Source organism: Lissotriton vulgaris, chromosome 4_1 (genome assembly GCF_964263255.1).
Source record: "Lissotriton vulgaris chromosome 4_1, aLisVul1.2, whole genome shotgun sequence".
In the NCBI taxonomy this organism is placed as follows: Eukaryota; Metazoa; Chordata; class Amphibia; order Caudata; family Salamandridae; genus Lissotriton; species Lissotriton vulgaris.
In genome coordinates this window covers 602,815,030-602,842,780 of record NC_141691.1, presented here as the reverse complement: position 1 = coordinate 602,842,780, position 27,751 = coordinate 602,815,030, and the positions used below count along the sequence as shown (strand labels likewise).

The 27,751-nt window shown below is 50.7% G+C and overlaps 1 protein-coding gene across 2 annotated transcripts in view; it reads right to left on the bottom strand.

The window, feature by feature from the left end:
- The window catches only part of ANLN (anillin, actin binding protein), a 256,636-nt gene that overhangs the window by 68,587 nt on the left and 160,298 nt on the right, over positions 1-27,751 (bottom strand). For both annotated transcript variants that reach the window (XM_086964829.1, XM_086964830.1), the window contains exons 15-17: positions 23,984-24,110; positions 23,219-23,267; positions 793-849 (exon numbers count right to left, since the gene is read on the bottom strand). In XM_086964829.1, the coding sequence (XP_086820955.1) occupies positions 793-849; positions 23,219-23,267; positions 23,984-24,110 (233 nt within the window). The remainder of the gene's footprint in view (positions 1-792; positions 850-23,218; positions 23,268-23,983; positions 24,111-27,751) is intronic.

Here is a 27,751-nt window from a genome sequence, read left to right as displayed (position 1 = left end):
CAGATTTTAAAAAACATGGAAGGCGTGGAGTTTAAAAAACAGGCCTAAAGCAGTGTTTCACTATAACTGGTGAAATTTAAGCTGATCTACAAGGAATTTGTATCTTTGGTGGGGGTAAGAGAGAGTTGGGGAAAATGCAGGGTAAGGCAGCACTTCGGCATCAAAAACCGGTTTCTTTTATGGTTCTGTGTGAAAAGTGCCTAGAATCCTCTTCTATATTGGAAGAGCAAATCCAACAGGAACTTTCATCCAAGCAAAGTTGAATAAACATAACTCATCTATTGAGCCAGTAATTCTATTGCAAACTTTGCAGCAGACAGGCACTCTACTAAGGCTCTACCTATACATAACGAGTATTATTTATTTTAACCTAAAAATATTGTTGGACTTAAACACCACCTTTGCCCATTTACTCCATTCTTACGTTACAAGTTAGCAAGCTTTAATACCAACTTGAGTGATACCTACACTACTGAATCAAGGGTTCCTTAACATTTGTTTTGGAGGAGTTGGCAGGGGAGCTTGACAAGGGAGGATGTGCTTAAATACTGGCCCAAACACAAGTAGTTTTTTATTTGTAAGTATCACGGTTAAGCAAACACACATCTGTCCGTAAGCAAACTCACAATGGGAGGTGACTGGGGCATTTGAACTGTAGAGACGAGGATGAGTATCTTGCAATTTCTCAATATTTTAATATATTACAAATATTTGCCACAATTTGTCCTTGCAATTGAAAAGGACTTGCCCTGCGAAAACAGTAATTTTACACCAATTAATAGGCTTGCTCACCTTTGATTTCATAGTCTTCTTTCTTTTGTCTGGACCAGCAAGATCTCTCCTTTGAACCTTAGAAAATATGAAAAATGTAATTTGACGCCACAAGTTTGCACACAATGTTAAAGTTTGAATTCTTGTGATGTGAACATTTGGGCAGCATACAACCACAAGCACTCCCCTCCGATGTAGAGCAGCGAGTTAACGTTAATAAGCACGTCATGATTCTGGGATGGGTTCCGTGGCGCACTGCACATTGGGTCTGTGCATAACCACTTGGCTAAATACTGATATTTTTCATCGCGGGATTCTATTGCTTCTATTATGTATAGGCATGGTTTTATTTCTTGTCTTCATATTTTCAATATGCTCATTTGATATACAGTGATGATGGGAGGCCCCAAGGACTATCAGGAACACCCCTTTTTATGGACCACATGTTAATCAAAGTACATTATATCTTTGAAATATTAAGAGAAACGAGAAACCTTTCTGAAAACCGTAAAACAAATCTTATTCAATGAATTCCAATTCAACAGTAGTCAATTCTAAACAAGAACACCAAGTAGAGAACTGAGCAATCTTTCAACTGTCCAGCAGTAGCCACAACAGTAAGTAAATAATCATAATCACTGATGCATGGGTAAAGGCATAATGGGACGCAAACATTTCCACCCCCTCGTGCTGTAATAAAAATGGAGTTTGTTGCAGGGGGAAGCATGCATATCAATGAGGGTAGCGAATCGAAACATCCTGATTACTGGAGTGCGCAACATAGTTATTGTGAAGTGGTAAGTACGACAGTAAGACAACAATCATTGTCTGTTGTGTGCATGAGAAATCATGAATAACTAATACATGGAAAGAAAAATGAAAAATTGTTTAACACGGAATCCTGGCACTCATGACTATTGTAGCGCTTGAAAGTAATTGTAAACCAGAAATGGCGCAATGGTTCAAAAACTGTACTAGAAAAACCCAAAACAGGTAGGAGAAAATAAACATCACTAGCCGTATTACACATACTGCACATTTTCCTTATCTGTGCCAGAAGCACTCATCAAAAGGAGGGCCCTGTGCAAACAAGGAGAATGTGCCGTAGTGGCATGAATGTGCTACTCCCAAGGCATCCGCAAACTCACTCTGCCTCCAATGAAGCGTTTGAGTGAAATTCGGAGCAGCTTTGACGCAGCCACTCCGTGTTTCACTGGCAGGCAGCAACCCACCTGCACTTTCAAGAGGGGAGTGAGATCCCCAAGTAGGCAAGCCACCGCTATCATAAGAGAGCGTTCCCTCATTTACATGGGGACATGGCCCCATGCAAATGAGGGAATCACTTTGCCTCTGTGCCCGCACTTTATTATAGACATGGCTCCAACATTTGAGCAGAGAAGCATCCCCCCACAACTGAAAAATAAAATGGTTATAAAGTTCATTGCAGTTTTATTTTTCAGCAAGCCAGCCTAAACTATGTGTCAAGACGGGGCAGGGCCACCACTGCAGAGTGGCAGCAGTAGGGAACTGTGCACTTTCAATGCACATGTCTGTTTGGCCGGCTGTCTTGGGACAGCTAGCCAGATATGCGTATTTTAAAGTTCTCTAACCTAGCGGCCTTAGACAGCTGGGTTAAAGAAAGGTCAGGCCTCCAGTGCTCTCAGGATCGCTGGGAGAGCCTTCTCTATTTAATCCTGGCACTACGTTCATGATGTGAAAGCAGCGCCAGGATAGGGTCGTGCAGCTTCCTGCATCGGAGATTCCTGGAAGACACCCGAGGGAGGAGGACGTCATGCTGCGGTGGCAAGTGAAATGTTTTTATTATTGTGTGTCACACTCCCATCGATACAAGCCAGCCACCACTGGTGGGTGCAAAGAAGCCATTAAAAGGCACACTTCTCAGCGCGTCACAAAAAGTGGTGCATTATCAGTGTGTCCCCACAAGGGGCCCAGACATCCCATTGCAGGTGGGTACAGTCACCCACTGCACCCACCTGCAAGGGGATATCTAATACACTTAATAGTGCAGGCAGGTTGCCGTCTGCACTGTGAAACCCAGAGCGGCTTCTTCAAAGCTGCTCTGTATTTCACTTGAATGTGCTGCCAACAGGGCAGCATGAGCTCACTGTTTCCCTGGCAGCAGCGCAGTCAATATAATATGGTGTACACCTGGCGCAAACTAGTTGTATGCTTTATATGGAAATATGGCCCCAGTATTACAAAAGAGGAGGCACAAGCGTCTGCGGCCCCTTCTGTAATACTGCCCCATGTATGCACTGTACATAGTTATAGCTGCAGGTCGACCTCCGAGGAGTTGGCCCTTGTGATTTGCATAGAACTAGGTTCTTAAAATGTGAGCGCATCAAGGAAAGACAAGTGCCGAGTACTCCCTTACTATCGAGGTCAAGACAGCTAATTGGCAGGCGCGTGTGAAGTAAGGTCACTGGAACAGTCCACAACAAAATCATCCCCAGGATCTTGCGGCTTGGATTTGAAAATTACGGCACTAACGTGGACATATTTGCAGCAGATATTTGTGTTTTACAGCATGTATTTTATTGTCATTACTTTTTAGGTCGAGCATTCAAGACCACTTGTATATACTTTAGTATATACTTAAATGTTTATGTACTTAGTGAGCTCTGGAGATTAGCCCTAGGACTTGTCTGCTTCCGCTTAGGGACTTTTCTTTCTGTTCAACTACCTCTATTTAAAGGTCTGGATAGACACGACCAGTAGAGGTCAGTAAAATTCAAGAATCACTTTAGCATTCTCTAGATTACAGTCCATAGAAATGGTCTTCCACGAGCAACCGTAGACAATATTTTTTTCAAATCTTGTATGGTCAGTGATATGACCACAGAAGGTCCTGATTTTATATTAAAACAGAGGTTTGGACTATACCATTTCCAGCTGAAAGGCAATATTTATTCTGCGCACTCAGATATAAAAAGAGGCAATTTTCTAAAAATTGCATTTACTCCTTTTGTACTCCTTTTCCACACTTCAAATTGACCTACATATCAAAGTGGCCTTTTCAGTTCGATGAGTATTCAGAAAAGAACAGCAATCTTTTCTGATGTCTTCTAGATCTTTGGAATACTGTTGAACTGGGTATGATATGTACCTTGTTTTTACCTCTGTGTAGAATGTGGTCAGGGTATCCTCTCTGATGAAACCGGTTTATTTGTGCAATTATTCGTCTAAATTTGTGTCACTGGTGATTTTCACTCTTGATCAGGCTCACAGGCAAGTTTTTGTTAAACACCAGATGGAAGCTTTGATAATGCATTAAGTTATTGTGCTCCGTCGGTTTAATGTATATAGGGATGATTATGCTTTTTTAAAAATTTAAATTTTTATTGTTTTAAAAAATAATGCAATGGTAAATCATACATTACGTGATCCAGCAGAATAGATTATCACAGTACATATTAGCACTAACAAAGATCTAATCCAAGGCCTACCATCATCACAGTGTTACGACCACAGTCCCCCCTACAGTTTACAAACCTAGTATTCTTCCAAACACGAATTTCCTTCGTCTTACACTGGTGTAGGTTTGCATATATCCCCACTGAAAGTATTCCAAGCCCCCCAGATTTTATTCCATTTTTTAGGGCATTCCCTATTAATAAATACTGTTCGTTCAGCAAACATAGCCGCATCCATGTCTCTTCCTCATGCAGTAAGCGTTGGCATCTCTACAGCCCCCCACTTTTGAGCTATATTCCGCTTAGCAACCATGATCCCCAATGTGGCCCAGCCCTGCGTCTGACGTGTTAGATCATTTGGTTCCCACACATTACGCAAACATCAGGCAAATTGTTATCCAGTTTGCGGTATGTTAGTGACATGGCTTTTTTGGCATATGCTCTGTCAATAACCTGTCCTCCATGGGGGATGCCTCAGGGACTTGTGCCGGGTGGGAGCGCTGACATCAGTGCGTGCCTGATCTGCGTGTACCTGAAGAGTTCAGTCGGAGCCAGTGAGTATTGCTGGTGAAGGTGTGCAAATGTGACTATGTCCCCCTTGTGCCACATGTCCCCCACCGTGGATTTACCGATGTCGTATCATCTGTTGAAGCACTTACTATTCCTGAGTCTACCTAATTGTTTTATATCCCATAGTGGTTGAGCTGGGTCAGAGTCCCGCGCCAACCTAGTTTGGCTTGGGCATTGTGCCAGATGACCACAGTGTTTTAAAAAAAACAGAGGTCCTTAGTGAAGAAGGGGAAAATTCAGACAAAGAATATAGACGAAATAGGACTATATATTTAAGAATGCCCAGCCGGACACTTTCATTTCTTAATAACGATACAAAAAAGGGGGAATAAAACACGAAGTGTGATGAACGTGGGACACCAGCCGATGTCCGGCTAACACACTGGGGGAACAAAAACGGGGGAAGGGAATATTCTGGCAAAATCGGGTTATCTAACTATCAAAATCATAAGATAATCCACAGTATACAAATATGCATGTTCAATTTGTGTGTTAACTATGCATTTAGTGCATTTGTTGTCGACGACGTTTCGAACCCCACAAATTATCGGTTCATCCTCAGGACAGAAATGATTGCCTAAAGAGTTAACAATTAAGCTTGAAACCACAGTCGGGATAAGCTGAAAATCACTTAGCCAAGGGTGGGCAATATTTCAAGTGAATTTCAAAGGGAGGCCGTAAATAGAGAGGAATCCAAGGGAACGGTGCCTTGGTCCAAAGATCGGGAATCAAAGAGGTGCAGGTCCACAATGGGGGTCCTTGCACGCCGTGAAGGCTGCATCACGCCGTGCAAGGACCCCCACCTCTCGACGGCGGGGCATGAAGCCACTGGTTAATTACTTTCAATTGTGCAGCCCAGTAGTAGAGTTGAACATTGGGGAGTGCTATCCCTCCAACATACCAGCCTCTCGTCAATTTTGACTGTGCGATACGTGCAGACTTATTGCCCCATAAAGGCTAGAAACTTGTGCCGTAATGGCATGGAAGAAAGAGGGTGGCACAGGAAACGGTGAGTTTTCCAACACGTACAAAAAGCGAGGTAGGAACATAATTTTGAAAAGTGCTGCTTTCCCTAGCAGGGTCAGAGGCAGGGTACTCCAATGGCGCACATCTCTTTAGGCGCTCCAGCGATGGCTACAAGTTCAGTTTTAGAAATTGCACCGAATCAGAAGTTCTAAATATGCCTAGGTATTTAAATGTATCCTCCGCTATCAGAAGTGGGCAGTCCACCGGGAGTTGCGGCGGGGGTCCATGCAACACGTAGAGTACAGATTTGGACCAGTTAATGGTGTATCCCGATGCCCTCCCAAAGATTTCACAGATATTAAGAAGGGTAACAATGGAGCGCTTTGGATTGGTCAGATAGAGTAACATCATCCGCGTACAAGGAGATGCGGTCCTCCCAGTCGGGAGTCCACTTAAGTCCCTTTATCATGGGCTCCCACTGTATCCGTACTGCTAGCGGCTCCAGCACTAGAGCGAAGAGCAGCAGCGACAGGGGACAACCCTGGCGTGTGCCGCGCGACAGAGGAAAGTCCTCAGACATATGGCCATTAGCAGTGACATGTGCCATGGTTTTGGAGTATAAAAGTCCTATCCAAGCACAAAACTTTGGCCCAAAGCCTAAGTGGCGCAGTACTGATGATTATGCTTTTTTGATCAATGGTCTCGCATACATGCAGACACAAACTAGTTTTCCAATGCATATTGGCTAAAAACGTAATTCTTGCGTGAATCACTACTAATTTTCTGATAATGGTCTCCAAAGATTTGCCATGGGTGCCCAGAATAAAAAAAGTCAATGAACCTACTGCAAAGTAATATACCATTGTGGGTTATTGAAAATAATATAGATTACCATACTCCTTGCTGTATAACAAATAGTCCTACGGATGCACTCATCTATGGGCACCATAGACACATGACTAATTCTTGAAGAGCCAAAGGAGAACTCTTGAGTATGGCCTAGTAGTGCACATACCCTGAATGTGGGCAGCAGTGAATGGGGAATAATCCACAGCATGTTACAAGGAAGAGGGTGAGGCAGGAAATTACCCCAAAAATACCACAGCCCCAACCTCAAGGGGACTGTGTTATTGCTTGTGTATATCTTTATTACTTTGCATTTCTATAGTTAGAAATAAAATACTTCATTCTTATAATTGCAAGTATTTGACTGAACACAGATTTATTGCTCGTACGGTTGGCACTTTATGAGTTGTGTTTACTTACCTGTATCTAAACTTCACCTCAGAGGGATCCTCGGACTGCTTGTTCACAGCTACTGCAGGAAGTCAAATGCAGAAGGGGTACTAAACCCAGTTGCTCAGGATCCACAGGAGGTGGAGCTCTAAGACATCATCAAGGTTGGTCCCAGGAGCATTTATGTGCTCTTTGGCCCTGTGAAAGGTGTTCTGACCCGTATCTTCAGTATCACTCTTTCTGGTGGATACCTGAACTGCAGATTACTCTCCTTGTGAATATTCCCCAGCCATAAGAGTGAATCGAGAAAATTCAAAAGCAGTATTTCTCCGCACCAGAGGTGGCATTCCACACCTACAGATTCTGAGTTCATCAGCAAATTTGTATGACAAGTGTGCAAATCTATCGGTAGGCGTCGTCTGCGGCTCCGCGTCAGTCGCCGGCTTAGTTAGCGCCAGAATGACGTCGGAGTACTTAAGCGCCGCCCATGCGCGCAGACGTCAGTTCTGATACACAGCTTTTCCGCGCCAGATACGCAGAGCCATGACAGAACCAACACTGGTGCCATGAAACTAGGGCCCTGAAAGGGGATGACCTTAACCCTAGATATCGGTTCGCAGAACGGGGAGGATGGGTGGGTCGGTAAGGAATCTATCACTAACTAATGTCTCTTAGAGATATATCGTTACACAAGTAGTAACTTGTGCATCTGAAAGAGACACGTTAGTGATAGATTCCTTACCTTAGAATAGATACCCCAGCAATACCAACCCCGGTGGTGGGTCTGCGAACCAATAATCACACCAGAAAGTCCTGGAGGACGGAACGGCCAAAGAAGCCATCCCTCCGGACTTGACTGTCCAGGCAGTAGTGTCTAGCGAACGTGTGCAGCGAGGCCCACGTGGCTGCCTGGCAAATGTCCTGTAGGGAGACTCCTCTGCCCAAGGCAGTTGTTGCCGTGGCCAGAGTGGAATGAGCCCGCAAACCAGCAAGGGGCTCCTTTTTTGCCATGGAGTAACATGCCTGAATACGCAAGATGATCCACCGCAAAATGGTCCTCTAGTGTACTGCCTTTCCCTTCTTCGCGCCCACGTAACCAACAAAGAGTTGGTCATCCACCCGGAAGTGGCGTGTGCGATCTAGATAATAGGAGAGCGCACGTTTTGGGTCCAGACGGTGGAGCCTCTCTTCCTCTTTCGAGGGATGCGGAGGCAGAAAGAAGGTGGGCAAAGTAATGGACTGCCCGATGTGGAAGGCCAGGACAACCTTGGGAAAGAAGGAAGGTCGTGTACGCAACACCACCTTGTCTGGATGAACAGATAGGAAAGGTGGAGTAGAAAAAAAGAGCCTGGAGCTCACTCACTCTCCTGGCAGAGGTGATGGCAACCAGGAAAGTAGTCTTCAGGGTAAGAAGATGGAGAGGACAGTTGTGGAGCGGCTCAAAGGGAGCACACAGATAAGTGAGTACAAGATTCAAGTCCCACTGGGGCATCACAAAGGGAACAGGAGGGAACATGTGTGTGATGCCCTTCAGAAATCTATTTACAATGGGGGACTTGAATAAGGAAAGCTGATCAGGTAGCCTTAAGAAGGCGGAAAGAGCAGAAAGGTACCCCTTAAGAGTGCCCAGAGCAGAGCCCTGCTGGGCAAGGGAAAGAAGGAAGAGCAGAACCGACTTTGTGGAGGGACGCCTGGCTGCCAGAATGATATCACAGACTTCAGGAGGCAAGTCAAATGGCCTCAACTGTCGCCGCTCAATCTCCAAGCTTGTAGGTGGAGACTGGACAGGTTCGGGTGCAGGACCGTCCCCTGCTGCTGCGACAGAAGGTCCTCCCGAAGAGGCAGACGAATCGGGGGATCGACTGACATGCTGAGTAGCTCGGGATACCAGTATCTTCGTGCCCAGTCCCAGTGCCCAGTCCGGAGCCACAAGGATGACCTGGGCCCGGTCGCGCCTGATCTTCTTATGCTCTCTGGGCAGAAGTGGCATAGGCGGAAAGGCGTACAATAGACCGCAACTCCACCCGCGGCGAAAAGCATCTCCGAGCGAGTGTCGCCTTGGAAATTCCAACGCGCAGAATTGAGGACGTTGCGCGTTCTCTTCTGTGGCGAATAGATCTAACCAAGGCTCCCCCCATTGCTGACAGAGACCTTGCGCAATGTCAGAGTTCAGACGCCATTCGTGATCCATCATGCACCGACGGCGGAGTTCATCCGCCCTGGCATTCAGAGAGCCTGCCAGGTGTTGAACCACCAGGGTCACTCCCTGATGTTCCAGCCACTGCCAGAGGCGCAGAGCCTCCTGGCATAGGGTCCACGACCCCACCCCGCCCTGTTTGTTGCAGTACCACATGGTGGTGGTGTTGTCGGTGAACACCTGCACTACACTCCCTCGGACAGAGGGGAGGAATGCCTTCAGTGCTAAACGAATCGCCCGCAGCTCCAAAAGGTTGATATGGAGCTGGGACTCCGCTGGAGACCAGAGGCCCCTGATCTCCGCCTCTCCCATGTGGCCTCCCCAGCCCTGGAGTGACACGTCCGTCACAACCACGTGCTCCGGGTGGGTCAGGGTGAAGGATCTGCCACTGACCCAATCGCGGTCCGTGAGCCACCACTGCAGTTGTCTCGCAGTGCATTCCGAGATCAATACATGATCGGACAGGTTGCCCTGATGCGGGGCCCACTGAAACTTCAGGTCCCACTGCAGAGCCCGCATCCGCCACCGGGCGTGATGCACCAGAAGGATGCAGGAGGCCATCAGCCCCAGAAGCCGCAGCGTCAACCTGACCGAGACTCGGGATAACGGCTGGAAGATTGGAATCATAGCCTGTATATCCCGAACTCGCTGTTCGGGAGGGTAAGCCCAAAACTCCGCCGAGTCGAGAACCGCTCCGATGAAGAGGAGCTTCTGAGAGGGACACAGGTGCGAATTCGGCACATTGATGGAGAACCCCAGCAAATGCAGGAGGTCGGCCGTAGTCTGGAGGTGGCTGACGACTGTCTGGGGCGAGCCCGCCTTCAACAAACAGTCGTCGAGGTAGGGGGAAGACTGAAACCCCTAACCTGCGCAGATGAGCTGCGACCACCGCCATCACTTTAGTGAACACCCGAGGGGCGCTGGTAAGGCTGAAGGGGAGCATGGTAAACTGAAAGTGCTCTTGGCCTACCGTAAACCGCAGGTAACGCCGGTGGGCCGGCAGGACGGAGATGTGGAAATCAGCGTCCTGCAAGTCCAACGCTACCACCCAGTCTTCCGGGTTCAGGGCAGCTAGGACCTGAGCCAAAGTCAGCATCTTGAACTTCTCCTTCCGGAGGAAGCCGTTGACGTTCCGCAGGTCCAAGATAGGGCGTAGGCCCCCTTTGCCCTTCTTGGGTACCAGGAAGTAGTGGGAGTAACATCCACACCCTACTTCTGGCCCAGGAACGCGCTCAATGGCCCACTTGGCCAAGAGGGCCGTGACTTCCTCTTGCAGAAGTTGCAAGTGATCCCCCGACACGCGGTGGCATGGATGGAGGGGTCGCCTCGAAGGGGAGGGAGTAGCCCCTTCGGACGATCTGCAGCACCCACCTGTCCGAAGTGACTGTGCGCCAGTGGGAGAGGTGATGGCGAACCCTGCCTCCCACAGGCGTCACATGGGCCTGAAAACTCGGACTAGGAAGGTTTGGAGGCGGGTGCTGCGGACTGGCCTCGCCTTTGTCCCCGACCGCCGCCACGGCGTTTTCCACCGTGCTGTTGAACATTTTGCGGCTCGTGGCTGGCAGTACGTGTGGGGGCGCCCCTTCCGTGGCTACAAAAGGAGCCAAAGGCACCCGATTGCTGGCGTGGGGCTGTGAGGCCCAAGGACTTGGCCGTAGCCCTGAAGTCCTTAAAACGTTCCAGCGCATGGCCATCAAACGGCATGTCCAGGAGTGTAGCCTGGACATTGGCCGAGAAGTTGGCGGACTGCAACCAGGCGTGGCGTCGAACCGCCACCGTCGTTGCCATCGCCCTGCCCAGTGAGTCCGTTGTATCCAGTCCACACCGGATAGAAAAGCGTGCTGCATCTCGGCCCTCCGCAAGGGTTTGGGCGAGTTTAGCCTGGACCTCCTCCGGGCATTGTGGCAGCACCTCCGCAACCGTGTCCCACAGAGTGTGGGTGTAGCGGCCCAAGAGACAGGCGGTATTCACAGACCGCAGCCCTAAGCTAACAGACGAGAACACCACCTTCCCGAACAGTTCGTATCTCTTGGATTCCCTGTCGGTCGGGGCCGACGGGAATGCGGTCCGGGAGTTGGAGGCCTGGATGACCAGACTCTCGGAGGTGGGATGGGTGGACAAAAAGCATGGGTCGCCCGGGGCCAGGCGGTAGCGTCTGGCCACCTGTGGCGGGCTTGGACCAAGTGCCCACAAGAACGTCACACAAGGCCTCATTGAACGGCAGCAGAGGCTCACTGGAGCTTGACTGCGGTTTGAGGACCTCAGTGAGGAGGTTAGTCCTCACGGCTGCAACGGGGAGCTTAAGGTTTAAGGCCTTAGCTGCCTTCGTCAACACTACACTATATGTAGAGCCCACCTCCGAAGTCAGTCGGAGGTGAACTAAATCCAGTGTCTGGCGAAGTGTCAAGACCACTGGCCTCCCCAATCTCATATGTCCAGTCCTGTTGAGACTGGCAATCTAGTGCCAGAGGGTCTTCAGACCCCTCCCAATCCTCCTCCTCGTCACACGTACCCTGCAAAACAGGATCAGTAGACAGCCTCCTTGTGGAAATAAAAATCTCCAAAGGCCGTCGGAAGCGGCACCCAGCGGCGCCGTTCCGGCGCCAGAGTTGGACCGAAGGAGGCGTTGGGGACGGCGGGCGCCGGGGGCGACACCTGTTGGGCCGGCGCCAGGTAGGTCGCAAGGTCCTGCGGCGCCGAGACCGAAGTCGCCGGAGGCGCCGGGGCCGAAGCACCCGGTGGCGTCGGAGCCGAAGCACCCGACCCGCTAGGACCTCCGGTCGGGGCCGATTGGCCCGAAGGCGCCACGGAACCAGACTGAGGAGGGAGGGACCTCATGGCCATGAGGTACCGCTCGATCTCCTCCGGCGTCTCGCCGTGCCCAGGGACCCGAAGGTGTGGGGCAGGCGGCGACGCTTGCGACTCCAGCGGAGCCGCGTGGGCGGTGTCGCCCGAACCCCTGGGCGCATCGTGCGAGTGTCGGGGCGGGTCGGAGGAACGTTGACGTCGCTCCGACCTCTCATGCCTCTTACCCGAGGACTTGGAGCCTGACGACCGGTGTCCACTCCCGGAGCTTCGATGACTCCGACCTCGCGACCTGTCCCTCAACCTCCCGTGGGACCGGGACCTGGAGCAGCGCGGGGCCGACTGCCTCAGCTCGAGTCGTTTGCGGGACCGCTCCCGCCTAGCCTTAGGCGTAAGGGCCCGGCAGTCGGAGCAGGTTCGATCGTCATGGTCGAGGCCTAAGCACTTCAGGCGCCTGCGATGGGGGTCCGTGACCGACAGCAGTCGGTCGCCCTTCAAGCAGGGCTTGAACCCGGGCATCCCTACCGGCAACGATAGAGTCGAAGACTCGATAGAAAATGAGTGATCAAAAAGATCAAAAGTTCAGTCAAAAAGTGACTGGGGGTAGAGCTTCCCCGGATCTGTGCTGGCTGGCGCGGAAAAAAGAAGAACCGACGTCAGCGCGCATGGGCGGCGTCTAAGTACTCCGACGACGTCATTCCGGCGCTAACGACGCCGACGACTGATGCGGAGCCGCAGACGGCGCCTACCGACGCGCAGGGGTATTGCTACGCAAAAGTTTCTGGATCCAGTCTGACGCCTGGGGATATTCTAAGGTAAGGAATCTATCACTAACGTGTCTTTCAGATACAGTGTTATCAAAGGTAAGGAAATTCTTTTTCTGATGGATAGTGCTAACCACAGATTCCTCACTAACAGATACCAAAGCAGTGAGTCCTGCAAGACCGATCAGCTGAAATGCCTTTCCCAGCAGACTTGATTGTCAAAGCAATAGTGGGTCGTGAACGAAGCACTGACAAGTACGAAGGACGGGCACTCTGTGCATTAGTTTTTTAAACATTAGCGGAGATGCAAACCGTCTTCAAAATTAAACAATTTTTGCTGAATTCACTGTATCTTTTTTACGTATTTTCTTTGCGTGCTGCAGAGGTAGTACGGTTGTCTGATCCGTACCTCTAAACTGAACCTTCCTATCTCGAATCCATGGGGGATTCGACCTCTACGCACAGTAGCTCATGATTTATTCAACCAAAATAAACACTTCTTAACAATTAAACTCTTAGTAAACAAATTCTTTGTGTATTATTTGACACCATAGATGCTGTCATATTCTCAAAATTTTACCAAGATCCATTGGTATACATCAAATATTGATGAATAATAAAACTTGTATGAAAAACAAACTTTCAAATTGTACAAAACAAAAGCCCAATGGTTTCACAACTTCATCTGTGTTTTCTTCTTTAGCTCAATGCATTTCGAGCCAATGCCGGCTCTTCATCAGGAGCATAATTCACTATAAACAACAATATGTACAGTCATAAGTAACATTTGCCAGCTTGGAGAAAAATTATTTGCATTGATAATCCAATGTTGCACCCAGAATACACAACAAACGAACATGTGTGACCACCACCACAACCACATGTGCGTCGTGAAAATCAAAATAAAAACTAGCTTACTTGTTTGACCTTTAAACAACTCAACAAATCCTGTAAAATATGTAATATCCAACAGTTACTCTAATACCATCATTGCCAATCTGTCCACAAGAACATATCTCTTACCGGAAAATCACGAAGCTCTGCTCAAAACACGGAAGCTGACTGATTCAAAGGAAACTCCTCAAATTTCAAATGCTGCCCAAAAACAAATAAGTGTAAACACAGTGTTTCTAAATAAACTGCGATCTAATTCACAAGTCCTCACCAATGGACGCCTGAATCATCACGTTCATCGGTAACCGCGACTGAACGGCAGTGTAAACGCTAGTAATTCCGAATGGTTTATAAAGACACAAACGACAGACTCTCAACCGAGCACCATCTTGGAGTGGCGATTCTCGCGTTTTGTTCATGATGCGCGAGAGTATAGTATCTGGGATACATGGCCTCACCCTTGAAAGGGTGGAAGTTTGCTGTGCTCCTGGAATGTGTGAAATTTCGGAGGCAACTGCCTGGCAGGGGGTAGAGACCCCCAAGGAGTAAACTGTAGCACAACTCTCCTTAAATAAATCTAGGACCGAATTTGCCTTCTTACCACAGAGGAGAGGACTGCTAAAAGGTATACCTATTAACAATGCTTGGACATTCTTCATGAAATCCGTAGACCTCATCCAAGCAAGGAATCAAAGCCCCTCATCCTTGCCAATTGCCTGGCCAAAACAATCAGATGTGTCCAGACCAGACCACTAAGCAAATGTCGCTGCATTGTAGCCTTTCTGAATGGTTTGGGCAAAAGATGCTTGTAGGTTGTCTGGGACCGGCAGTAAGCTCTGCCTGACAATGACCCATAGCACATAGGTGAAGGAGACACCGGGCATTTACTGAACGCAAGATAATGCTGGCAAAAGAAAACATGCGCATGCCAAAGGTTTACATGATTATATTTGTGGTCAGGTGGAGTTGTGGGATGGCTTTAGGGGTAACTTTACAAGTGGACGCCTTAGCCACATAGTGGGGTTGGATGCTTTGCAAGAATTTCTGGGGTCACATGGATCTGGTCTGTGGTGATGTGCTACCTGCTTGTTGACCAGAGTACCAGAAAATGGTTTTGCCTAAGTTCGGCAGGAGTCTGGCCAGGCTGGAGGATTTCTGTAACAATGCTGGTTTTAACCTCTATATTGGGGTGTTGCAGGTCAAGAACCTTTGCAGCCTTTCAAATCACTACAGCAAAAATGCACTCTCCTCAGTGGCAGTTCCAAGCCAAAGGAAGAGACTAAACCAGTGCTTGGGGAGATGTCTAATCCGCGGGCATCCTGTAATTTCTCATACCAATTGTCTTCATATTGGGGAACAAATTCCTCGGGGGCGTGGCTTGGGCGCCGATGGCGATGGTCGCCTGAGAGCTCGGCTCCGGGACTGAGCCCGTGATTATCCTGTAAATCCCTCATTCTGTTGAACGGACCGACGAAGACCTGCCAGGGCCCTTGATGTGGCTCGGACGAGTGGTGATCCGGCGTAAAACCGAAGTTTGCGGAGTTGCGGAGTGAGACCCAACATGGCGCCCGGACTTCATTGTCCCCCTAGCCGGATCCATTGAACTGGAGGAGCGTCGCCAGCAGCGTCTCGCCCCCGGCTTTGCCATCCCCTGCTGATTTGTGCACTAGATATCGGTCAGATCGGACTTTCTACAACGAGAATGCACTAGGTTGGGTGACTGGGCGGATGCCCACGTTATAGTGGATCCCGTGAGCGGACGTCGGGTGAACCAGGCGGTGGCCCCACTCGCGACACCGCACCTAGCTACATTTTCCTGGCCAGTCCACTTCCATGGGAGGCGCGACACTCTGGCGCCACAAACCGTCCGGTGGAGTTGGTGACCCTCACCCCGGGACTTTAGCGGCTGTGCGGGCCTGCCCGGCCTGGCGGCGGTTGTCTCCGCCCCCTTATCGGTGCCCTCGGACGCCGCGGTGGTGGCGCGAGCCGAAGCGGAGAAGTTCCCACAGGCCCTGGAGAAGGGGGTCTCCGATACTCGACTTGAGGTTCAGTAACCGGGAGGGTCGTGGTCGGCATCTGCACCCGGAGACGCCTGCTCCTGGACCATCACGGAGTGCCCCCGGCGACATGGGGAAACCTAGAGGAGCCAAGGGGACTACCCCAACCGCCTCAGACTCGGAGACCCAGGACAAAGGAACATGGGGACCCAAAGAGTTCTGGTGGTGCATCGATGCAACAGCAGTTCGACCGCGTCCTGGAGGCGATAACGACCACGCGATCGGCCCTCCAACAGGACATTGCCCAGGTGGCGACGAGCCTTGGTCTCCTTAGAGCGGACCACGGCAAACTTTCGGACCGGGTCAAGGAAGTGGAGAGCTCGGTGAAAACCTTGGAGCCGGCGCAGCGAACCTTGGCTGCGACTATGAAGGATGCCTTATCCCGGATTGTGACCCTAGAGCAGAGAGCGGAAGATGCGGAAGGCCGCAACAGGAGGAACAACATCCGTGTGGTGGGCCTTCCGGAAAAGATCGAGGATGGCGACATGGTGGCATACTTGGAGGCCTGGCTCCGTGACACGGTGGCCCCGGAGGGGCTATCCTCATTCTACACCTTGGAGCGTGCCCACAGAGTCCCGGCGCGGCCACCGCAGCAGGGACGTGCCCCGAGACCAGTGGTGGCGCGGTTATTGCACTTTCGGGACAGAGACTTAATCCTCAATGCCGCCAGACACAATGGTCCATTCAAAGTGGCGAACAGTCAGGTGAACATCTTCCCGGATTACACCTACGAAACTCAACGCAGGCGGTTCTCCTTCCTGGCGGTCAAGCGCGAGCTCAGGAGCGAGGGCATCCAGTACTCGCTACTCTATCCTGCTAGGCTCCGCATCATTGTCGATGACAAGACTCAATTCTTCGACACCCCGGAGGATGTCTGTGCCTGGCTCGAGCTTTACAGAGCAGGGAAAGATGGCTTTGGCTCCTCATCCCAACAGGCGGAGGAGCCGGAACAGAGACGGCGATCCAGGAGGATTAGGAATCGCCGCGGCCGCTCAGGGGGGCCCTCAACTGCAGAGACGTCGACGGAGCGGAGGGGAGTGCTGGAGGTGTTATCTGAGTTGTCTGGCGCACGGGACGATGCCATTGAAGAGGAAGCGGACCCGGGTGACGAGGGGGCACCATCGGACTCAGAGGACTCAGTGACTGATAGCGCCCATACACCGGTAATCACACCGAAGTCGGTGGAAGACCTTCTGGATGGACAGGGGTAACGGGGTGAGCTACCTCATTTTGGGAGGGGCCCGGCAGGGGGGAGGCGGTTGCCGTCGATGGATGCTGACAACGAGGGCGGGGAGGGTGGGGTGCCCCTGTTTTTGCCCCGAGGGTCTTTGATACTGTTTTGGGCTTGTTTTAGTCCTGGTAGCCTGAGCGTCGAGGGCCCACTGCCTCCGCCCGGCCCGCACCTGGCCCTTAAGGCCCTCCTACGGTGGCGACCGCAGGATTAGTAGGGGTTATTGGGTTATTGGCGGGCAAGGTTTGGATGGGATCTGGATGGTGCTGTTTGGGTCCTGTTCTGGGGAGGGTGGGTGGGGGTTTGGTTCGTTCTTGGGTTGGTTGGCTTTGGTTGGGGAAAATGGCCGCCATCAGTGCTGGGGTGAATGACGTACTCTTTTTGTGGGGACCCGGAGGGGGAGACTGTGCGAGAACAATATGGGACAATGGCTGATGTTGCTAACTTGAAATGTGTTACTTGGAACGTGAGGGGGCTTCATACTATGTCCAGGCGCCACAAAGTCCACGCTTATTTAGTGCGTAGGGGAGTGCAAATGGCGCTGCTGCAGGAAACTCATCTGAACAAGGCGGAAGGGGCGGCGCTACAGCGTAGATGGAGGGGGCAGGTCTTCTACACATCGTACTCCGCGTATGCCAGGGGGGCGCTAATATGGGTTAGAGCTGGGGTCCCCTTCCAGGTCACGAAAATAGTGATAGATCCAGAGGGGCGTTACGTGGCCATTTCGGGCACTTTAGGAGGGAGAGACTTGAACGTTTGCTGTGTGTACGCTCCTAATATAGACCAGACTGCCTTCCTTTCCAGGTTATCGGGCTCGCTGGCCCACTTCTTCTCCGGGCCCCTTTTGCTCGGGGGAGACTTCAACTTGGTAGTGGACGTAGACACTGACCGCTCACATCCACCCCTTCCCGATTCTCCGGTTCGTCGCACGGCTAAGGGTCGTAAGGATTGGCAGACCCACTGGGGTCTGACGGATATCTGGAGGGCGCACCACCCCACATCTAGGGACTATTCATACTTCTCGAGCCTGCATGAGTTGCATGTCAGACTGGATGGATTTCTTGGCTCGCCCGAACTGGTTTCGGCAGCGGTCCGATCTGAGTACTTGTCCAGAACCATTTCAGACCATAACCCCCTCCTGCTGGACCTTCGCTGGCTCCCCGGGGCGCTGGCGGTGCCCACCTGGAAGTTACGACCCGAGATTCTTGAGGACAGTGTTTTCAGGGCGGACCTGGGGGATACGGTATCGGAATATTTTGCGTCCAACAGCGGCACCGCGAGTACAAGAGCGTTGGAGTGGGACGCTTTTAAGGTAGTGGTGAGGGGTTACTGCATCTCTAAGAAGGTGGGCATGAGGCGCGTTATCCTAGCTGACCTAGATGCAGCGGACCGGAAACTCCGCGAGCTGGAAATTCGCCGCCCCAGGCGCCCAGAATTACAGGTACACACGGCGGAGGCGAGGGAGAAGGTGGCGGCGGAGGTCGAACGGCTTCGCTGTTTTGACTACAAGGCCTATACGGTCCGGTCCATCGCGGAGGGGGACAGATCGAGCGCGCTGCTGGCATGGCTGGCCAACCCTACGCGTCAGTCCTCTTTGACGACAAGTATGCGTAAGGCAGACGGAACCGAGGTATACACTCAACCGGAGATTCTCAGCTGCTTCCGGCATTATTACGAAAGCTTGTACCGCAGTCGCTCCGCCCGAGACCCTGACCGGCTCGATAATTATCTACGCCCACTGGAGCTCCACACAGTGGAGCAAGAAGTGGCGAAAGCCCTGGGGTCCGACATTGAATTGGGGGAGATCCGCGGTGCCATTAAACGGATGGCGAGACATAAGACCCCGGGCCTGGACGGCCTGCCCGTGGAGTTTTATGCAGCTTATGCTGATCTCCTAGCCCCTAGGTTATTGGTGGTCTACAGAGAGGCGAAGAGGCTGGGGCGGCTCCCGAGCTCGATGTGTGAGGCGCTGGTGGTTCCCCTCCTCAAACCAGGAAGGGACTCGTCCGACCCGGGGTCTTACCGCCCCTTATCGATGCTGACGGTGGACTATAAAATACTGAGCAGTATCTTGGCCTCGAGGCTGCTGGGACACATGAGTTCCCTGGTGCATGAGGACCAAGCAGGTTTTATCCCAAGGCGTAACACGACTATGAACATTCGCAGGTTGTTCCGTTTGCTAGGGGAATCGTTTGTGGATGCCCCGTCCCCGGTTGTCTTATCGGTGGACCTAGAGAAGGCTTTTGATAGCCTGGAGTGGGACTACCTTTGCACGGTGCTGCGGAGATTCGGCCTCGGTGAGGGCTTCATCAGATGGACCGCGGTTCTCTATGCCTCTGCATCGGCCAGGGTCCGGGCGGGACCACTGATTTCCTCGCAATATCCGGTAGAACGAGGCACGAGGCAGGGGTGTTCGTTGTCCCCACTTCTCTTTGCGCTGGCGGTGGAACCACTCGCGCTGCATCTTCGATCGGGAGCCCACTATATGGGCCTGTGGACGCCTTCGGGCCCGCACTACGTCTCGCTGTATGCAGACGATCTGTTGCTCTTCCTAGAGGACCCGCTCGACGCTTTACATGGAGCGGCGACGGCGCTCACGGAGTTTGGGGAGGTTTCGGGCCTCCGGGTGAATTGGTCCAAGACCTGTCTTTTCCCGGTTCGTAAGGGTGCCCCCGCCCCTACTTTAAGTAGGGAGATTAGATGGGAACCCGACTGCTTTAAGTACCTGGGGGTATTCGTCTATCACGACCCATCCGACCTCCTGGATGGGAACATTGCCCGCAGCACTCGAGCACTTCGAGGCTGCATGGACTTCTGGGCCACGCTGCCGCTCTCGGTGGCGGGACGGATCGCTCTGCTTAAAATGGTGGCGCTTCCCAGGCTCTTATATTATTTCCGGACACTGCCGATCTGGGTCCCACCGGCCACGTTTCGACTATTACGATCTATGGTGGTCGGATTCCTCTGGGGCTCGGGCCGCCGTCGGGTGGCCCTCAAGACCCTGATGAGGCCGAAAGATGAGGGGGGGCTTGCGGTGCCGGACCTTGAAAAGTATTATCTGGCGGCGCAGCTCCAGACCTTCACCCAGGAGATTGCCCGGGAATTCCGGGGCCCGGAAGACAGAAGGGGGACGGGCATGGCCAGGCATGTCCTCTCCTTCATAGCGCTGCGACAACGTTTGGCCCTGCGGGATTTGTCGTTGGAGGAGCGGACCGTCCGCCTGTGTTGGAATCGAGCTCACGCCCGAGGCCATCTGAGAACACCGTATGCGCCCGAAATACCTTTGGGGATGCTGACGGCCCTCCCCCATGGAGGCGATTGGTCACGATTGGCGGCCTGGGAGGACGCCGGCTTACAGCTAGTTGGGGATCTGTATGAGAACGGAGCGCTCTTGCCATTCCAGGATCTTATTGACCGCTTCGAGATCCCCCGTGGTGACTTCCTGTTGCACTCTGCCATTGTTCGAGCGATCCAGGCACACTGGAGGAGCGGGCAGGAGGAACCCACCTTATCTCCGGTATGCCAATACGTGATGATGTCTGCGGGCACGGTGAAGGCGGTCACTTGCCTTTACGGTAGATTGATCAACGAAGGGTTGGCTCCTCTCACTACTTTGAGAAACCGCTGGGAGGAGGACATTGGCAGGGAGATCCCGGAGACGACCTGGTCCCAGTTGGTGCGGCGCGCCTGGAAGGGCACGCGCCACGCCCGTTTTCAGCTGGTCCACTATTACGTTCTCCATAGAGCATATCTGACCCCAGTGAAAATTAAGCGATATTTTGCCACGAATTCGGCGGATTGCCCTAGGTGCCCAGCTCGGGAGGCGGACCTCCTCCACATGTTATGGGCCTGCCCGGGATTATCATCCTACTGGGTGGAAGTGGGGAAGACCCTGGAGGAGGTGACGGGAAGATCCTTATCATTTGATGCGGCGGTGGGACTCCTACACTGGTTCCCTCATACCCCCAAGAATAAAATTTCCAGCAAATTTATCGACCTAGGGCTCCTTCTTGCTAAGCGAGAGGTGACCAGGAACTGGAAGGCACGAGTTGGTCCGACAGGAAGTCGATGGCACAGCGAGCTCTTGAAGTGGGCGGCAGGGGAGAGCACACTGAGATACCAACTGGCTTGGAGGCAGCGTAATGAGAAGGCGCAGGAGGCAGCGTTGGAGTGGGAAATGTTAGTGCAGGCCCTCAGGGATTATTGCGCCCCCAGCGACTCTGAAGGTGAAGAAGCGACTCGCCCCGAGTCCCATTAAACATTTGCACTAATAGTCCTGTTGCTTTCCCCGTGGGTCCCATAGCAGATCCTGTTGCGGTTGGTCCCAGGCGCTGATGGCGGGGTTGGGTGGGGTTTACTTTGGTTAGTAGTATTTTGAGGGTGGGGGTTTTTCTTTTGGGTTTTTATAGGCTTGTTTGGAAAAGCAGATGACGGACAGTGGATCATCCGGACCAGCTCTGACATCCTTCTGAGCCCCCATTGAATTTCGCCGCCCGACCCCAGGGTTGTGGGCCGGATGGCTGTGTACGGAACTTACGGTGCGGGGACAGAGGGTTGTATTTCAATGATATTGCTTGTGATATAATGCTGGTCGATTTTGCAACGATTTACTGATTCCTGCAATAAAAATATATTTAAAAAAAATTGGGGAACAAATTCCTCCCCATCATCACTGTAATTCGAGTGATGATCAGAGTATGCCATACAAATTTGATGTAGTGTATGTATGCAGCCATGCTGTAAAGGTAGTGTGTTGGAATCAAAAGGATTGCTGAAGGACTGTGCTCCAGTCGGCTTAGAAGATGGCCTCAGCCTAGGTGGAGACTACTTTGGTTTGGAGTCTGAGACCACTGGTGTGCATCCTCCTCCCGCACCAACTATGATAAATGAACTGGAATAGAGTGAACTTGCTGCGATGTGGCCAATGAATGCAAAAAACAAGGGTGCCCCAAGATCAGACCCTGAATTGGGTCCTCAGTAGTTTATGAATCGGAGGTACTATAACACCCTTGCGCCTACTCTACAAATAGTTAATTGTGGCAAGGGGCACATGTATGCCTAAATGTGTCATTTTTTATCTTATCCAAGAACTTGAACCATGACGAACATCTACCATGGGAAGGGGGATGTTAGGTATTTCGGTGGTTATCAGGAAATTGGTGTAGAAAGAATTACATAGATCTCCCTACAAAGAAAATCCAGCCAAAACATTGGGTTTTTGAACAGCACACAGAAATCGCTGATGAATAACATTCTTGAACTGAACACATAGATTTCTAACATTGAACTCAGTCACAATATCAACCGTACACAGATTGCTTTACCGGATATACCAATCAAACTGGAAAATTGAATCGTTACCATGAAGGCTTTTAGAAAACCATCAGATAAGAACAATGTTATATTGCCAGAGTTCAAATTTCACACGCTTAAAGAGGATTACTTCAGACCAACCTAGGTTCAAAGAAGCTGAAAATGAATACATTACATTTGAGAAAGGTTTATCTACAGGAAATTGTATCGGTACCCATTAGAAGTGTGCGAACAAAAACAAGACAAAAACGATTGAAGTGCATACCAAGAAATAAGTCCAGTTTTATTTTTGTAAAATTTTCACAAGGAACATGGCCAATTAAGGGATCATTAATAACGTGAAAAATGTTACAGGTTGAAAAAGACTTAGGCGGCTTATACCAAGACCAATATTTTTGCGATCCAATGTTCTAATAACAAAAACCATTACTAAGAATGAATCAATTCGCACATTTAAAAAATACTAGTGTGAACTTTTTCATGCAACAATTGTGTTCACTTCAATATGGAATTCCAGGAGATAGTGCTCTTCTCCTATACAAAAGAATCAAAATTCATACCTATTCTCTAAAATGACCTTGTGAATCTCTACATGGGAAACCAGGAAAGCAAACCCAAGATCCACATTTCAGAACAATTGTGCTTTGGCTAACATGTGCCCCACCTCGCCCCTCCCACCCCACCTCCAATGAAGTGTGTTGCCAAAATGCAGAGGCCTCTCATCATCATTGTATAAATGATCAAAATTGAACATATGACCATGTGAGATAAAAATTTCTAAACCTATTTGAATCAACAGAAAATACCAGGATACAGCCAATTTTAAAATGGTCAAACCCAGGAACACAGCTCTACAAATGTGCAGTGCGATGGGACACCTCAAAATTAGGGAACATTTATTACACTTATAATCAGATATAACATTCAATAAGCACCTATAGTTAAGGTTTTCCGGAATGGCGATTTAGAAGTAAACATACCAAACTGTAGACTTCAATGTTGATCTCAAAGTCACTGGTCACATCTTCCCTGAAACAGACAAACAAATTAAACTGGAAAGTGGGAGGCATAGTGAAACATAACATGCAGTAAAAACATTTGTATTACGTTTGACTGGCAATTGTATCTAAATGTATAACAGACATTTTTGAAGAGATTTTACAAGCAAAGATTTACACCAAAAAATATTAAGTAAGCTATTTTAAGCACCTAGACTTTGCCTTGGAACAAAACGGTTTGACTAGTGAACAAATGTGTGTTAATACACAAGATGTACTCAAGAGCTGAACAGGTATGAGGCAGGTTCACACAGAGTACTGGTGGGTGTTCCACTGGAAATTCTTGATCTCTTATAATTCAAAAAGGCAGTGTGTTCGGAATTCTGATTGCACGATGCCGTAAAAGAATCCCGACACAGAACACCAAGTGGGGCGGAATATACACCTTTCACAACAGCACCACAAAGCATGTGGGCAGGACTGAGCACCAGACTTGCCGCTACTTTCATGAAAACCACTCATAAATCAGGAAGCCTAGAGAGTCTGAGGCTAGCACCAACATTCACGGATGAGCACTAAAGACTACTGATGAACTGATCTGGGAAGAAATTCTCAACATAACGAATATTTTTGCGTTATGCGATGCCCCATTTCATTGCTTAAACAATAGCTGATACTAGTTAAACAGTTGCACTAGTTATACTTGTTACCACAGGAAATATCTTCAAACTAAAATGTTCTACTCACAGGTTGAAGGTTGTAGAGAATGTAAGTGCATCTCCTTTCACAGAAGTCAAAGTACTGGCAAGAGGTGTCGCTACCATATTCTCTGCTCCAGATCGGATCACAATTAGAAAGTAGTAGTTTGCTGAATCTATTGAAAAATGGAAATGATTGCAGAATAATCAAACCCTGTGTGTTCCATTAAATGAAGTACCAATTGGCAGGAAAAAATGTCAAGGAGGATTTAATAGCAATACATGCTTATTGAAAGAAAAACTTACTTTCGATAGGTAACAATCTTTCACGTGTATATTTAATCAATCTGCAGATTCTTGTCCTTTTGAATACTCCTGGCATCCGATTGGTTATGGAAGCTTTTCACTAGATCCCCATACCATTAGGGGTCTCCGACTCCATCTCCATGCTGGAAGCAACACCACCATGAGGTCACTGTAGCAATAAAGTGCCCTTACAGTCGTAATGACATCAGCTTCCCAAACAGATTTATAAGCTTATTGTACGAGTTACTTACCTTCGGTAACAATGCATCTGGTAGAGACGATTCTAGCCGCAGATTCCTTCACGTACAATTATACCCAGGCGTGAGACTGTATCCGGAAACTTTTTGACTATAGCTATATAACAGCTACCACTACCCCACATAGGGTACGATAAGTCCCAAAACACAGAAACCCTCTTTGGAAGAACTTCCGCAGCAGAGGAGAAAGCAAAGCGTCACGGGAAAAAAGCCCTTTTTGAAGGCTTGACATCAACCCAAAGAAAAACAGGTCTAATCTCAGGGCTTAGTCTGTGTAACTATTCCAGCACAAACACACACACACACACACCAGCAACAAGGGCTGTCCAGCAGCCAACAATGTCAAAGTTCCAGCAAGGAGGACTCAATGGCCAGCAAATACCATCTACAGCCAGGGCATCCAAAAGGCCCAAACCCAGCTCAACTCAGCATTCACTGAGGAGGGGAAGAAGGAGGAGGAGGAGGAGAAGAATAAGGAAGTGGTGGAGGTGGACGGAGCTCCGCCCGTAACCTCTGGATGGCAGAATCAGCCAGGGCATGGAACAACGAGCTGCCATCAAACGGAAGATTAATGAGCTGCTCCCGAATATTCTCAGGGAACACACCGTCCCGAAGCCAAGCATAGCGACGGAGGGCGACTGAGGAAGCCATGGCCCAGCCCAACACCTCCAAAATGTCCAGAGCAGAACGGAGAATAAACGTTGCCAGCTCCCGGCCATCCAAAGCATGATGCCATAAGTCCAACTGAACAGTCTCCTGGGAAGCCACACAGAGAGGAGGCCCTCGCCAATACACACAAAGTGTTAAGGGCCCGAAAGGCAGCACTGGTTGAGGCGAACTTGTTGCACCTCGAGAGTTCAATCAGTGGGCCTCCCGGGACGGCGGGGTCAATAGTGGCGGCGGGGAGGGGAAAGCGGTCCTAAAAAATGTGCTGGCAGCAGAGGGGTGGAGGGAGAGGAACGCCAGGTCACATGGCGCCGGAAGGTGTCGGTGCAGAAGGTGTTGAGGCACCGTTTCCCCTGAGGCAGGACGCCTCCAAGCTCCAGTCAGGAAAGAAAGGAGCGAACCCTCAAATGGGGAGTAAGATTTCCCTTCCACCAGAGCCCTGGTGGAGAACCTTCAAGAGATGGTCCGCCAGAAAATGAGCAATCGGGACCCCATTCGCAGAATGCCCATAGCTGTGGAAACCGCGTAAGCGAAGGCCGCACCCGCCTTTGTAGGGCCCCGCGGAGAAGAAAGCAGTTCCTCCGTGGGTGACGGCCGCAGACTAAGTTGGCCGTCCCTGACCCTAAGCGGGACGGGCAAAGGCTAGACCTGGAAGCCAGAAGGTACTGAAGAATGGGGGACCTGCCACTCCTCCGACGAGCACCTCTGCCTCAGAAAAGGCGCGGAGCCACCCTTAGACGATGCAGGCAAAAAAGACACCACACAGTGGCCAGTCTCCGGAGGGGGGCGAGGAGTCCCCAGCCCACCTCGACCAAGAGCGGAAAGAGGAGGTCACCGACCCCTGCGGCGCTGCCCGAAGCAGACACGGGCGCCTTATCGGCATCAGTTCAGCCTTGGACTAGGCCTTCGCCTGACCAGAGGGCCGAACGGGGCTCCGGGATGCGACCCGAGCCCCGGCGACCTCCCGCAACTCCACAGGGACTCCCGCTGGAGTTTGCAGGGGAGGCAGAGGAGCCGTGGCCTGAAGGAGGGACCCCAGAGGGGCCGCACCCCAACTTTACCACATCCTGCAAGCCTGGCTCCAAAGCGGTCAGGCCGTAGCCGCCGCCACGAAGGCCCTGCGCAAGGCAAGGGATCCGTTGACGCCCCAGGAGGAGAGCGAGACACCAGCGAGGCCCGCAAAGCCGCCGTATATGTCTCCATCTGGACTCTCGACGCCCCCTCACCGGGAAATGGTGGATAGGAGGACAACACGCGGGCTGCATCACCCGTGGAGAACCCACAGCCCCGGAAGGCCGAACACCAGCCCCCGGGGACAAACTGAGACACTTACCCACCGGCGAGCAATGCTCTCGCGACATCGGGGAAGGGCGAAGGCGACTACCATGGAGAAGCTCACAAAGGTGGTGTGCCTTTGAAGCTTCCCCCTGCCCATCCTGGGGGAGGAGACCTAGCACCTCGACCAGGATGTGCATTGTTGCAGGCCCAGGAGAGCGGGGGGCTCTCCACCCAGGGGTCTAGCAACAGGCCCTGCTGTGTGGCAGCCTAGGCAACCTCTCAGACAAGACGTGGATTGTAGGTTAGGTTTAAGGGGGCATCCCTAAGTTGCCCCCAGTAGTGCATTTTACATTAAACCCACACTGATGCCAGTGTGGGATTTAATCTGCTCAGAAGATTGACATCAAACTTGTCAGTCTTCAGTGTAGTCATTATGGTGCTGTGGATTTCTTAATGACAACCTCCCAGCACCAATTATTCTTAATGGCATCACTGCACTTACAGTGCACAGGAATGGCCCTGGGCACTATAGGGGCACAGGGCTCATGTACTTGTGCCCACACCACTGGCTTAGGGGACCCACTAGAGGGGTGACTGATGCATGTGAGGGCATTGGGTTTGTGGACATGGCACAGAGGGATGTGTGCCATGTCGACTGTTTAGTTCTGCACATGGACACTCAGTCTGCAAAAGCAGTGTGTGGGTGTCAGGATGCTGGGCACCTAAGGGCAGCACAATAAGTGCTGCAGCCCTTAGGGGTCTTATCTGGTCAAAATGCCCTGGGTACCTAGGGTACCATTTACCAGAGGATGACATGTGGCCAGAGAGGTCAATTGTGTTTCAGCTTCAATACAGTTTTTAGTGAAGGAACACAGGCCCTGGGCACGTGATTGGCAGAAGCCCAGGGCACACTCAGTCCAAGCACATCAGCAATTCAGCAAAAAGTGGAGGCACACCATGCAAGAAAGAGGTCACTTTCTCACAATGTGTCCATCTCTAATGCAACTGGCACTCATGTAAAGTGCTTTGATACCTTCGGGTCGAATTTGCACAGTATAAGACTATCAAAAAGTCAGATATGTGATGTCCAAGTCGATTCTTAGATGTTAAGAGAGAACAGTGAAGCCATTTCGGAGTACATAAGCTGGACACTGGTAAATAAGAGTTCCCCAGCTACATGATGGCTTCACTGAAACTAGAGGCGTTTGGTATCAAACATCTCCCGTTAATTCCAGCGATGGATTTATTAATACATGCACCCAGAGGGCAGCTCAAAAGGTACCCCCTGAAAACCTACAGGGTACCTGTAG